Source organism: Quercus lobata, chromosome 7 (assembly GCF_001633185.2).
Source record: "Quercus lobata isolate SW786 chromosome 7, ValleyOak3.0 Primary Assembly, whole genome shotgun sequence".
NCBI lineage: Eukaryota > Viridiplantae > Streptophyta > Magnoliopsida > Fagales > Fagaceae > Quercus > Quercus lobata.
In genome coordinates this window covers 34,884,075-34,896,978 of record NC_044910.1, presented here as the reverse complement: position 1 = coordinate 34,896,978, position 12,904 = coordinate 34,884,075, and the positions used below count along the sequence as shown (strand labels likewise).

At 36.5% G+C, this 12,904-nt stretch overlaps 1 protein-coding gene and 1 pseudogene across 1 annotated transcript; both read left to right on the top strand.

The window, feature by feature from the left end:
* The first annotated feature begins 496 nt into the window (after window positions 1-496).
* Window positions 497-9,494, top strand: LOC115954317 (pre-mRNA-splicing factor ATP-dependent RNA helicase DEAH7-like). The gene is made up of 15 exons (XM_031072239.1): window positions 497-593; window positions 983-1,047; window positions 1,844-2,129; window positions 2,660-2,833; window positions 2,973-3,067; window positions 3,445-3,539; window positions 4,355-4,463; window positions 5,093-5,270; window positions 5,380-5,609; window positions 5,742-5,918; window positions 6,555-6,626; window positions 6,727-6,903; window positions 7,198-7,259; window positions 7,359-7,511; window positions 7,681-9,494. The coding sequence occupies exons 2-15, from the start codon at window positions 1,042-1,044 to the stop codon at window positions 9,278-9,280; spliced, it is 3,414 nt and encodes a 1,137-aa protein (XP_030928099.1). The 5' UTR covers window positions 497-593; window positions 983-1,041; the 3' UTR covers window positions 9,281-9,494.
* Window positions 9,495-11,390: 1,896 nt separating this feature from the next.
* On the top strand, window positions 11,391-12,515 carry LOC115951954 (annotated as a pseudogene).
* The last annotated feature ends 389 nt before the right edge of the window (window positions 12,516-12,904 follow it).

Here is a 12,904-nt window from a genome sequence, read left to right as displayed (position 1 = left end):
GTGTTCCAAACCCATTGGGGGACACTTTAATTAGTAGATATCGATGTAAAATAACTCTTTTGCTCTCCAATAAACCATACCCATCTTTATTTTTATTTTTATAATAGATAGAAATTATAGTTTAACCTAATTTAAGTGTGAAGTTCTCTCCTAAAAAACTTGAATTCTACCCTTTACTCCTATATCTCACAAACACTTAATACGTGTGAAAGTGATCATTGTGTCAATTGTGTGCAATGATAACCCTACCCATCCTTAATTTTACCTTTTTGCTGTTTTGTTTTTGTGGGCCCAAGTTGGTTAGTGTCGTCGGGGTAGCTCTTGTTTGAATCGTGGCTTGCCACAATGGATTTTAAAGTTGGGCCTTGTGAGATTATTATTTTGACAGGCCCATAATTAATACTGCTCTACCATGCGAAGTCGCAAACCGACATATAAACAAGTATAAAAGGGGCGTGGGTTCTGGATTTTCTATATATATTCAGACCACTCTCCCTCCAACAATACTCTTACAAAGTTGACCTTGCTTGTTCAGTAAGAAAATCCGATCGAGGTAAGGAAATCGTGAAGAACTCATCAACCACAGACCAAAGGTTAGAGACGAAGCCTTTCACATTCTCCTTTTTGATTTTCCTTCGTGATTTTCAACTACAACCCTCAAATCTCACCGCATTATTCATCTTTTCTCTCCATCCAAACACTGTCATATACATAGCTACTTTAGTTAGGGTTTATAGAAGTTTTTAGCCTAAATGCTTACTTAGGGAATGTAGATGTTTTACTCTTTCCTGTAAATTGTTTTTCCTCGACTGCCAAACATGGATTATGTTGCACAAATTGGATTTTTTTTTTCATTTATTTTTCCTTAGGGTTTGGGTTCTTAAGAATTTTCCGAACTTCCAAACAAACCTTACGTTCGAAGCCCCCTCTTTAATGTATTTTACAATTGGAAAATTCTTACTTATATCGTTGATATATGCAGGTACAGTGTTATTGTTGTGAGGTTTCGAGTCTTTCGACATTGGAGCTCATCGTATTGATATGGAGGTTAGTGTTTTATTTTTATTTAATTATTTATTTATATTGTTTTCATCTTGGGTACCAAGTTGTAGTGCTATTTAAGATTAGCTAGATGAATGTTATTGTTATGCATACATATTTTTTTTACATGTAACATATGATTCTACTTTGGCCAAATCCCATTATATTAACCACTCAAACTTTAATCCACAGCAAATATAACTCAGATGGCTAACATGGTCTTTGCCTTTTTGGTTTTGCATTAAACAAGCGTTTGTGGTTTGTGGTTTGTGTGAAATTATTCATAATACTTGGTGTACTACATAGTACATAGACACTCCTCTCTCACACTAGCTTAGCATGTACACCGGGTGTGCGGTATAATTTCTTGTAGTTTGGAAACTTCTGCCATTCAATTTGGTTGGTCTTGTTTGTTGGTCAACTTTTGGCTGCATGATTGAAATGAGTTTCTGGGAATGCTGTACATTTTAATTCTGGCTGGCATGACAAATGTGGGTGCCTATGTGGTTCATGACTACAATTCTGATGGTTTTGGTGGGTTTTCAAGAAGATGCATGGCAAAACATGTCTTGATTTATGACTTGATTGGCTCACTTTGAATTGACCACCCTTTACCTGACGTTTGTGTTTGATCACTCTTATTGTATTTTGATGCTTTGATCATTTTGTTGCTTTCCATTGTTGATTGTTGTTCAATTTGTTCTCAGTATTTATGTATGCAAGAAGGCCTTTGATAGTGCTAATGTAAAATTTATTCAATTAATTATTTAACATGTTCCAAATTTCACCTTTTGAATTGAAGGTTCCTGCTACTGCTAGTCGACCCCAAAGTTTTGGGCATGATTGGTCTAGGAGTCCTGGGTATCACAGGGATGAACGAAGAAAGTTGAAGGTGGATACTAGAGATGAAAGCAGGAGGTTGAGACACAGTGTCAAGGAGACTAAACACCACTTTAAGGGAAGTGACACATGTGGTCCATATCGACATGAGTATACTGGAGATTATGGAGGAAAGCGAAGTAGAGATGAGTACAGTGGAGAATTTGGAAGAAAGAGAAGTAGAAATGAAGGTTCAAGCAGGACAGTTGGTATGTAATTTTTTATTTTCTTTCCATTATAGTGTATTTCCTTTGTTTCTAGAAAAAAAATACTCATAGTTTCAAAGAAAAGAAAAAATTAATTGGACGAGTTTTGCTGATAATATTTAATTGTAATTGGGGATTCCGTTGCGGTCAACTTGTACACTTAGGTTTCTCTTTTTATAATTAAAATTTTCACGTTACCATTAAAAGAAATTAATGGAATATGACTGAAGCTGGTTACGTTCATAATATTCATTTTTAATATTTTTTAAAAATATAATTTTTAATGACACATTTTCGTGATTGCTGCAGATTTGTTCCTCCTTTTATTTTCCCCATTTTAGTATCGAACATGGACTAATATAACATAACAAGATCTATCAAAATATTAAATAAAAAGTTCCTAATAAACATGTTATTGATTATTTTGTTGCAATTTCTGAAATCACTTGTATTCTCAATATTTTTACAACAAGCTGCATTTATATTTTATAAAAGAAATTGCAACAATATTGAACATTCCGTTGATCTTGCAGGCCGGTCTGACTGGGATCATGGGAGATGGGAATGGGAAGATACACCAAACCGGAGTAATTGCTCCACTAGCAGTAGGTACCATCAGCCTTCACCGCCCCTGATGTTAGCCGAGGCATCACCTGATAAACAATTAGTTTCTCCATGGTTGGATGGCTATACACCTCGTTCTGCTGGTATGCTTAATCATAGTGTATTTTCTGTTTTGTGAATTTCAAATCTGTTTTTTTTTTTTTTTTTTTTTAATACCTGAAATGGCTATTGTAGCTGCTGTTCTTGGAAACATAAATTAATTTAATGCCTGGGATTGGACAGGTTGTTCTATTTCTGCCTGGGACCACATTCTTCCCTCTCCAGTTCCAATACGTGCTGCTGGTTCTTCAATTAAATCCTCAAGATTGAGACATGAGGTATATTATTCGTATGGTTAATGTCTGAGAGACAGAATTCCTCCCACACCCCATCTCACTCTCTATGCAGGAATTTGTCTTTTTGAATGGTCAGGAATGTGTATCTGTTTTTATTATTACACATACAGAATATATGTCTATATTATAAATTTATAATTACATAGATAATACACATGCATACATAATACTAACACTCATGCCTGCACACACACACACACATGTACATATTTTGCTTTTGAGAAAGGAAGTATATTTTTCACATTTAATGTTGGTGACAATTGTGCGTTGTTATCATTTGTTATTGAAATAGTTTTCTTGTAATCTTGCTGCTATGTCACTGCTCACTGCTAATTTTATCATATTTTGACTTCATCTAGGATGGAGAAGCAGGTGAGGATTCTTTGCCCAAAGAACTCACCCACGAGATAACTGACATGCGTGCAAAGATGGAGTATAATTTTGATCATGCATGGTAAGTTTAGTAATGGACTAGTTTTATTTATTATTTTTTTGAGAGCTTCAGGTTCATGATATCTATGGGATCTTCTGTATGAGAGATGATTTACTTCTATGGTAGGAGTCCTCCCTCCTCTAATGTGGACCCCACCATGGGTCCCACACTGGGGCCCACACTTGTTTTGAGAGGAGGGAGGACTTTTCCTGTAGGAGTGAATAATTTCACCTTCTGTACGATGGCTGAATTTAGTGCATCATCTGTGGTTAAGACCAGCCCAGACTGCATGAATGTTTTTTCTTTGTTATCTGTGGACATCATGAATTTTTTAAACTTTCAGTTGGTTGTGTCCACTCTGCCCAATTAGCATTTCATCTATACAATTTTTTGGAGATCTTCTCCTAAGCATTAAGGGTAGCACATTTTAATTGTATTTATTACACCAGAATATACTCCTAGATATTGACCTTAATCCCTGGGCAGTTGCTTTTTTTAAGGAAAGAGCTTTTAAGTGGTGGTTTATCCTTCCTTGGTTATATGATTCACTCATGAGTATTATTTATCAAAAAAAAAAAATGATCCACTATCGTGAACCTTGTTCTACTATCATGGATTTTCTTTTGTCTCTTAGTATAGCTTAGTGTTTGTTTGCTTATTTTTACCTCTTTTTTCTACTTGTTCACTATCGTGAACCTTGTGTATTTTTCATGCTTATCCTTTTTCAATAAAACTTTTTCTTACCTATAAAAAAAAATGAGAATCATTATTATAAAGTTTATATTTGCTTTTTTTGCTGTCAAAATTGTTTTTAACAATATTATTTTGTCATGTAGGTATGACAGAGAAGAAAGTAATACAATGTCTGATGCAGATACCTCTTCATTATTTTTGGGGGATGAGGCTTCTTTCCAGAAGAAAGAAGCAGAGCTGGCCAAAAAAATGGTATGTTGTAATCGTCTGTAATGTTTTTTTTTTTGGTTGAAAAACATGCTTGAACCATATTGTTTTGGGTGTTTTAAGTATTATGCCATTGCTGTTTTTTATGGAAAGCCTGGTGGTGTGCAATTGTGTAAAGCCACTTCTGTTGCTTATATATATATTGGGGGGGGGGGGTGGTTTCAATTATTGTTATAAGTTGTTGTTGTTTTTGTTTTTTTTTTTTTTTTTTGTCAAATCCTACTGTGAATACCATGTTTTGCTATGGATTTCATGAATGCTGTAAAGTCTATTTTACAAAGCTTATATTTAGAAGTACATAAAGAAGGTGATAATATGGGGTCACACAACCATTAACTAAACATGCATATGTGAACTTGGTTTCTTGAAGACCTCCCTCCACCCCCACTGCCCAGCTGGGGGAACAAAATAATTTAGTTTGAAATTTTCTGAATTTATTGAGGAAATAAAATATAGATTTCTTCTCCATGTTACTTTAATCTAGCTACTATATTATAAATAATTGATGTTTACTATATTTTACTTTATTGATGTTCTTAATGATGGAATCATATGGTTTCTGATTTTGGACAAGCAAGTTTAAGGTTCTCAAAAAGATGTTATTTTTAATACAGGTTCAAAAAGATGGGATTAGGATGACAGTTGCTAAGAGCAAAAGGTTGGCTCAACGAATTGCTGATAATGTTCTTTGGGAAGACCGTCAACTTCTGAGATCTGGAGCTGTGAGAGGCACTGAGGTAAAGACTGAATTTGATGATGAGGAAGAACACAAGGTTACTCTTCTTGTACATGGTAAGTAATTGTGTGATAGGCCTTTACAATAATTATATGCAACGTGTGGATTTGCATGCATGCATGACCGCTCTAACTAAGTTTTCTACTGTATATTATTCTTGTCCAGATATAAAACCTCCTTTCCTGGATGGGAGAGTTGTTTTTACTAAACAAGCTGAGCCGATAATGCCAATCAAGGATCCCACATCAGATATGGCTAAAATTTCACGTATAGGATCTGCTTTGGTTAAGGAAATTCATGAAAAACAAAGTATGAACAGATCACGTGAACGCTTTTGGGAGCTTGCAGGCTCAAAACTAGGTGATATCCTTGGTGTTCCGAAAGCTGCAGAACAGGTATTTGAATAAAGATATAATATATATTTTCCCTTGTGCCTATTATTTATATATTATATTTAACACTGATATTTTTACACTTTTCTGCTAATATGGCTAACATGTCTAAACTCCTTTTATTTTTCACTAAAGACTGATGCAGATTCAACTGTAGTTGGAGAACACGGTGAAGTTGATTTCAAGGAAGATTCCAAGTTTTCTGAGCTTTTGAAGAAGGGGGATGCTGTGAGTGACTTTGCAAAGTCCAAAACCATACAAGAGCAACGGCAGTATCTCCCCATCTATTCAGTGCGAGATGAGTTATTGCAGGTTTTATTTTCTCCTTTGGTATATGTTTGTTTACTCGTGTTATAAGTGACATGTGATAGTGATCAAATAACTGCTCCCTGACATTTCACTAAATTGTCCCTTCTCGGAGCACTGCTTTCGGAATTGATTGTAACCATCAACCACTAAATTGATGGTTACAATCAAATTTTCTTATCTAACTTCATAACTGTTTGAATATTCGAGTAAATTTTGACTGGATTATTTGGATCATTCAATATTATCTCCTATTTTTTTTAGCTGGGTCTCTAGATTTTAATGATTTGTAGGTTGGAATTAAATTTTGGAAGTAATTTACATTCATCGTGAGAACCCATCTTAAAGGAATATTTTGGAAAGACTCTATATCAAGCTATATTTTTGTACTTCTTTGGTGTTGTGGTCTGCATATTCTTTTGCACAGAAAAATTACTTTGACAGACCAATGACATGATTAACATCTTGAAATTAACCCTAATAGATATTTCAGTGCTTCTTCTGTTCTATGTCCCACTGATTGCCTGAAATGGAAATGATTTTTACAGCACTTCAATTTTATTTTGTTGCCATGGCTGTATCCTTTGAAATGTCTAAACCTTTTTTTGATCTGTTCTTTTTATTCTGTTTTACATTGGATAGGTAATTCGTGAAAATCAGGTGGTGGTTGTTGTTGGAGAAACAGGTTCAGGAAAGACAACTCAATTGACACAGGTTCTTTAATGCTTTGGGTTTTTTTTTTTTTTTCCACACAAATTAGAGTTTAGACAGCATTGTTTGTAAGGCATCAATTGATATCTGATTTTATTGACAGTATCTGCATGAAGATGGGTACACGGTGAATGGTATAGTTGGTTGCACCCAACCAAGGCGAGTGGCGGCTGTGAGTGTTGCAAATAGAGTCAGTGAAGAGATGGAGACTAAGCTTGGTGATAAAGTTGGCTATGCTATTCGTTTTGAGGATGAGATTGGGCCGAACACCATAATTAAGGTGAGTGGTTCTTTTATCTTTAAAGGGAAACTAAACTTATGAAACTTTCCTTATATGCCTTCATTAATCATTATTCACGATTCGTGATTCCTTTATGTGAGTATTATTATTTGAATTAATATTATTTTATGTGTTATTGTTCATAATGGTTGAAATCACCAATTGATGCTGTATGTCCCTTTAAGTTTTTCACCAGGCACAAAAGGTTATTTATGGAGACTATTATTTAACTAAGATGTGTGTCTTGACCTTGATAATGTTACATGCTAAATCTTTTTGTTTGCAACTCTACAGTACATGACCGATGGAATACTTCTGCATGAAACACGGAGTGATGGTGATCTTGAAAAGTATCGGTATGGAAAGTTTGAAATTTCATACATGTCTACATTTACTTGTAATTTGTTCGCATTTAAAACCAAAATCATTTACCTTCATTGTTGTTACTGTGGTAGTGTCATTGTGATGGATGAAGCGCATGAAAGGTCTCTAAACACTGATGTGTTGTTTGGGATACTCAAAAGAGTGGTTGCCAAACGCCGTGATTTTAAGCTCATTGTGACATCTGCAACCCTAAATTCACAAAAGTTTTCAAATTTTTTTGGAAGGTAACCTTTTTCATTTTATTAGTGACCATACTGCATCTACTTTCTTAGCCTAGCCTTTCTCTCTCTCTCTTTTTTTTTTTTTTTTTTGGGTGGGGTGGGGGGGGGGTGCTGGAGGATTTTGTATGTACTAATTGATTGTGCTTAATTAATTTCTTTGAATTTGTTTCAGTGTACCCGTTTTCAACATCCCTGGAAGAACATTTCCTGTGAACATCTTGTACAATAGAACTCCATGCGAAGATTATGTTGAAGCTGCAGTGAAGCAGGCAATAACAATTCACATCACTAGCCCTCCAGGGGACATCCTCATCTTCATGACTGGCCAAGAAGAGATTGAGGCTGCCTGTTGCTCCCTTGCAGAGCGCATGGAACAGCTAATATCTTCCACAAAGAAAGTGGTTCCTAAACTTCTGATACTCCCTTTATATTCAGAACTACCGTCAAAGTTGCAAGCATTGATATTCCAGAAAGCTGAAGCTGGCACCCGAAAATGCATTATTGCGACCAATATTGCGGAGACATCTTTGACAGTGGATGGAATTTATTATGTAATTGACACAGGGTATGGGAAAATGAAAGTGTACAATTCTAGGATGGGAATGGATGCTCTTCAAGTATTCCCTGTCAGTCGTGCTTCTGCTGACCAGCGTTCTGGACGTGCAGGGAGAACTGGGCCTGGCACATGTTATCGATTGTATACAGAAAATGCATACATAAATGAAATGCTTCCAAGTCCTGTTCCAGAGATCCAAAGGACCAATCTTAGCTATGTGATCTTGTTGCTCAAATCTCTTAACGTTGAGAACTTGCTAGATTTTGATTTCATGGACCCTCCTCCGCAGGATAATATACTCAATTCTATGTACCGGTTATGGGTCTTGGGTGCTCTGAACAATGTTGGGAGCTTAACTGATCTTGGCCGGAAAATGGCGGATTTCCCTTTGGATCCCCCACTTGCTAAGATGGTCTTGATGGGTGAACAGCTCGGATGTCTGGAAGAGGTTGTGACAATTGTGTCAATGCTATCGGTGCCATCGGTATTCTTCCGGCCAAAAGATCGAGCAGTAGAGAGTGACGCTGCCCGGGAAAAATTCTTTATCCCCGAATCTGATCACTTAACATTATATAATATTTACCAGCAATGGGAAAAACACAACTTCAAGGAAGACTGGTGTAATGTCCATTTTTTGCATGTTAAAGCGTTACAAAAGGCTAGAGAGGTAAGATATCAGCTGCAGAAAATTCTTCGGAAACTGAAAATTCCATCATCATCTTGCTGGCCTGATTCTGACCTGGTTAGAAAAGCTGTCTGCTCTGCATTTTTCAATAATGCAGCAAGGTTAAAGGGAGTGGGGCAATATGTTGATTGCAGGAATGGAATTCCATGTCATTTACACCCAAGCAGTGCTCTGTATGGTATGGGCTGTACGCCAGAGTATGTGGTTTATCATGAACTCCTTTTGACAAAAAAGGAGTACATGCAGTGTGTTACGTGTGTAGAGCCCCAGTGGCTGATGGAAGCGGGGCCAATGTATTTTTCAATTAAGGAGTCAAATACGTCATTCCTGGAGCATAAGAAGAGAGAGGAGAAGGAGAAAACAACAATGGAGGAGGAGATGGAGAATTTGAGGAAAGTGCAGGCAGATGCTGATAGAAACAACAAGAAAATAGACAGAGAAAGGAGGGCCAAGCAGCAACAACATGTGTCGATGCCAGGCTTGCGGCATGGCTCTTTCTTTAATCTGAGACCAAAGAAGCTTGGTTTGTAAACATAGCAGTACAGGACCTAGCAAATAGAGTCCCTCATTGCTACATGTTATTGGCTTTTTATTTATCCTCTTTTTCCCCTTGTAAGAACGAAGCTTTTATTATCCAATATAGGTTCTATTTACCTACTGTAGTTGGTTGATCGGCTTTTTATATATATATCCTTTTTTTCCCCTTGTAAGAACGAAGCTTGTATTATCCAATATGGGTTCTATTTGCCTTTTTTTTTTTTTTTTTGATAAGTATGGGTTCTATTTACCTACTGTACTTGGTCGATCGTAAGGATATCTGGTACATAAACTCACACAAATAGAACGAACATTTTTCTTTTGATAAATACGGAAGGCACGAACATGACACAACAAAGGTGGGTGACTTAAAGTTGGTCGATTGTAAGGATGTCTCGTATAAGTTGCTAGTTGGTCTGCACAAAAGTTGGCTTTCTGGAAAATATGCTTCACCTCGACATTCCATGCCTAATGAGCCGGTTTCTGTAAATTTCTGTCCATTAAATTTTTTTTTTGGTTGTGGTGTCCTTTGTTTGGAACTGTATAGTATGGGTAAATTTAGAATGCATAAAAAGATAGATTTTTTTTTTGATTGAAGGATACATGCTTGTTATCTCGTGGGAATGATAAATAGTGGACAACAATAACGTGAAGAGTATACTTACGGCAACTAATTTGTGAATGTTATCGTGGACAAAGATGAAAAGTTTTACTAAAATTCCTACTATAAAAGCTTGTTTCTTACTTTCATCCTCTTATGAGTTCAAACCTTACTGGTGCCTTTTCAAATCTTTGGCTCGTTAGTCTGTTTATATAGTATGGATAAATTTAGAATGCATAATGGCCTTAATTATCGCATGTGATTGGGAGCAGGAAGTGAATTTTCACAACAAAAGAAAGTTATCTTAGCTGCCGTTGGAAGTTCTTGCATTGATGTTTTTGCATACATTGTCACTTTAAAGGATTGATTTTTGTAATATATATATATATATATATATTTTTTTTTTTTAAAGTTTGTGAACTCTTTTAGGTTGATTTTCTGCTTGGTCTATATCATATTCTGTTATAAACGAATTAAATGAAAGTTTGGATTCATATAACTAATTGGAATTAGAGTTTTTAGCTTAAAACAGAAAGAAAGAAGGGTTAGAAGTGAGAAGCAGTGCTCTGTTTGGTTCTGGAGAAGATGTATGTGCTGAGACGTAGAGAAAACTAAAAAGGCTCCGCTGAACTGAGCCCAATTGCTTATTGTGTGTGTGGTTTTATTCCATTGTAGAAAACAAGAAATAAGGAAGAGTGTCATAGAGCTTTTGCTCAAGTGGCACATCCTCCCCTTGTAAGAGCAAAGTGGAGTGTGAGGGTGTTGGTTTAAGACACACCTATGAAAAAGGGAAGCATGAAGCCTTAGTCAAACGTGTGTAGGTTTGGGGTAGCAAGAAGAGCAATTGGAGGGGTTTTGAGCTTTTGTCTTCTGGAATCTCAACTGGGTAAGGAGCTAAGCCAGATTGATGTTGTGGTCTAATGACTCAAAGAATGGTCACGTATAATAGAAAGTGGTTTTGAGCTTTGGAGGTCATTGTTTAGGAAATTAGAAGATTGCGGCATTTCACACAACTTCCCTCATACTATTTTGTACCATCATATACATACTGCAAGGTTTATTTCCTTGCCATTTTTTTTAAAAGGTAACTTTGCTATCCTTTTTTTTGGGTGGTTTTTCTGATCAGAGTAATAAGCATACTCGGTTTGTATAACTTATTTAGTGTGTGGAGAGCATAAACTTTAACCTTTGATTTATGTATTGTCTCTTTTCAGATGCCCTGATACTAAAATATGATGATCAGAGGCTATGCTGGCATTTCAAAGCCTGGTTTTTTGCTTGTACATTCAGATTTACCTATTCTTACTTGCACCCAAGTTGACTTGCTTATCAATTCTTAAGGAGCTGGGTGACCAACTGACCATGAGAGAAGGATAGGGTTGATTACAAAATGTGAACATTTGCTTTGGGTTCTATGGGTTCATCAATGTCCAAGCCAGATGCTGTTCGTTTGGGTTGGAAACGAACAGCTTCTAGAAATGAAGAATTGATATAGTCGTCCCTATGTATTGTCTAAACCCTAAATCCTCATCCCTATATAGTCATCCTAGATGATTGGAAATGAAGAATGAGAAGGCAGCAACACGTGCCAGGTTTTATAAGTTCTTGCGGGGAATTGGCATTGTTCCTGATGAGCTTGATGGTGTGGTGATTCCTGTGACAACTGAGTTTATGAGGGAGAGTGGATTTTCATCACACATTAACACTTACAATTGATGACCTTAAAAACTATCCGCTTGTTCTTGGCTGTAGTGTAAAGAAAAACTATCCACTTTCATTGAGTTCTTGAGAAGATATCCACTAGTTCTACATGCTAGTGTTGTTAATGACCTTGCTCTAGTGGCCAAGTATCTTCCTGGATATAAAGTCCCACGATATTCCTTTGGATTCAAGCTTGAGGTGACCTTGAGCACATCGGTGGCATATTTGGTTGGAATTGGGGTGGTAAGAAGAGAAATTGGAGGGGGTTTTAACTAGATACCCTGAGATTTTAGGCATGCGGGTAGGCAGGGTGATCAAACCTTTTGTGGAGTACCTGGAGAGCTTGAGCATTCCAAGATTGGCTGTGCCTAGACTGATAGAGAAGTGGCCTCACATCCTGGGCTTTGGATCAGATGAGAGGGTAAAACCTGTGTTCATTATCCCTTTTGGAGCTCAATTTTAGAAAAACATTACTTCCATATGTAGTAGCACAGTATCCTGAGATTATAGCACTTGACTTGAAGCCAAAGCTTCTCAGTCAACAGAGTTTTCTTAGTTCAATTATTGATATTGGTCCTGGTTTTGGCAAAGTTGTTGAGAAGATGCCACAGGTAATTAGCCTCAGTAAAGAACCTGTGATAATGCGTTGGATTTTACTAAAGAACTGTGGATTCTCCTTGCAACAAGTGAGGAAGATGGTCGTGGGCTGTATTTTTTTTCCCTGCCTTCTTTACTTATGGTCTGGAGTCTACAATAAAAACCGAGACATAGGATGGTTGCAAAGAAGGGGTTAAAGTGTTCTCTGATACTATTGACATAGAGGAGATGGAAACATAACCATCATTTGACAAGAATACACTAATGGAACTAAAGAGTGATGAGTCAGCTTCTGATTATGATGAGGACTGTAATGAAGACTATGTATAGAAATCAGGCGTCAACTTCAGCCATAAGTCTGCTGCGGAATATCATGGCTTTTCTCAAACTGGATCTTACAGTAGACAGTTCAGATGCAAAAGTTAAATTGTAAAATTATTTACTTGTAGTATTTCATAAATTTTACTTAATTTTTGTGTGTACTTACATGTAGTGGATCAGACTCTGGTGCTTACATTTTCTTTTTTAGGTCCTTTTTTAAGGCTGTTGTCTAAATATGTTGTCTGAAGCCTGGCATGTACACACTTGTGAAAGCACAACTGATCTAGTAAACTCTGAGCGTCTGAAAACTGATAATATAGCCTTGATGCTTTGGTCATCATCGCTGGAAAAATAATATGAAAGAAATCAAGTTAAGGATAGGATTGCAGATTGACTGA

Excerpts from the sequence above, each read along its gene's own strand:
- LOC115954317 (XM_031072239.1), top strand. Across the intron at positions 5,610-5,741 it reads TTCCGAAAGCTGCAGAACAG|ACTGATGCAGATTCAACTGT; the intron begins GTATTTGAATAA and ends TTTTCACTAAAG. Across the intron at positions 7,512-7,680 it reads TTTTCAAATTTTTTTGGAAG|TGTACCCGTTTTCAACATCC; the intron begins GTAACCTTTTTC and ends AATTTGTTTCAG.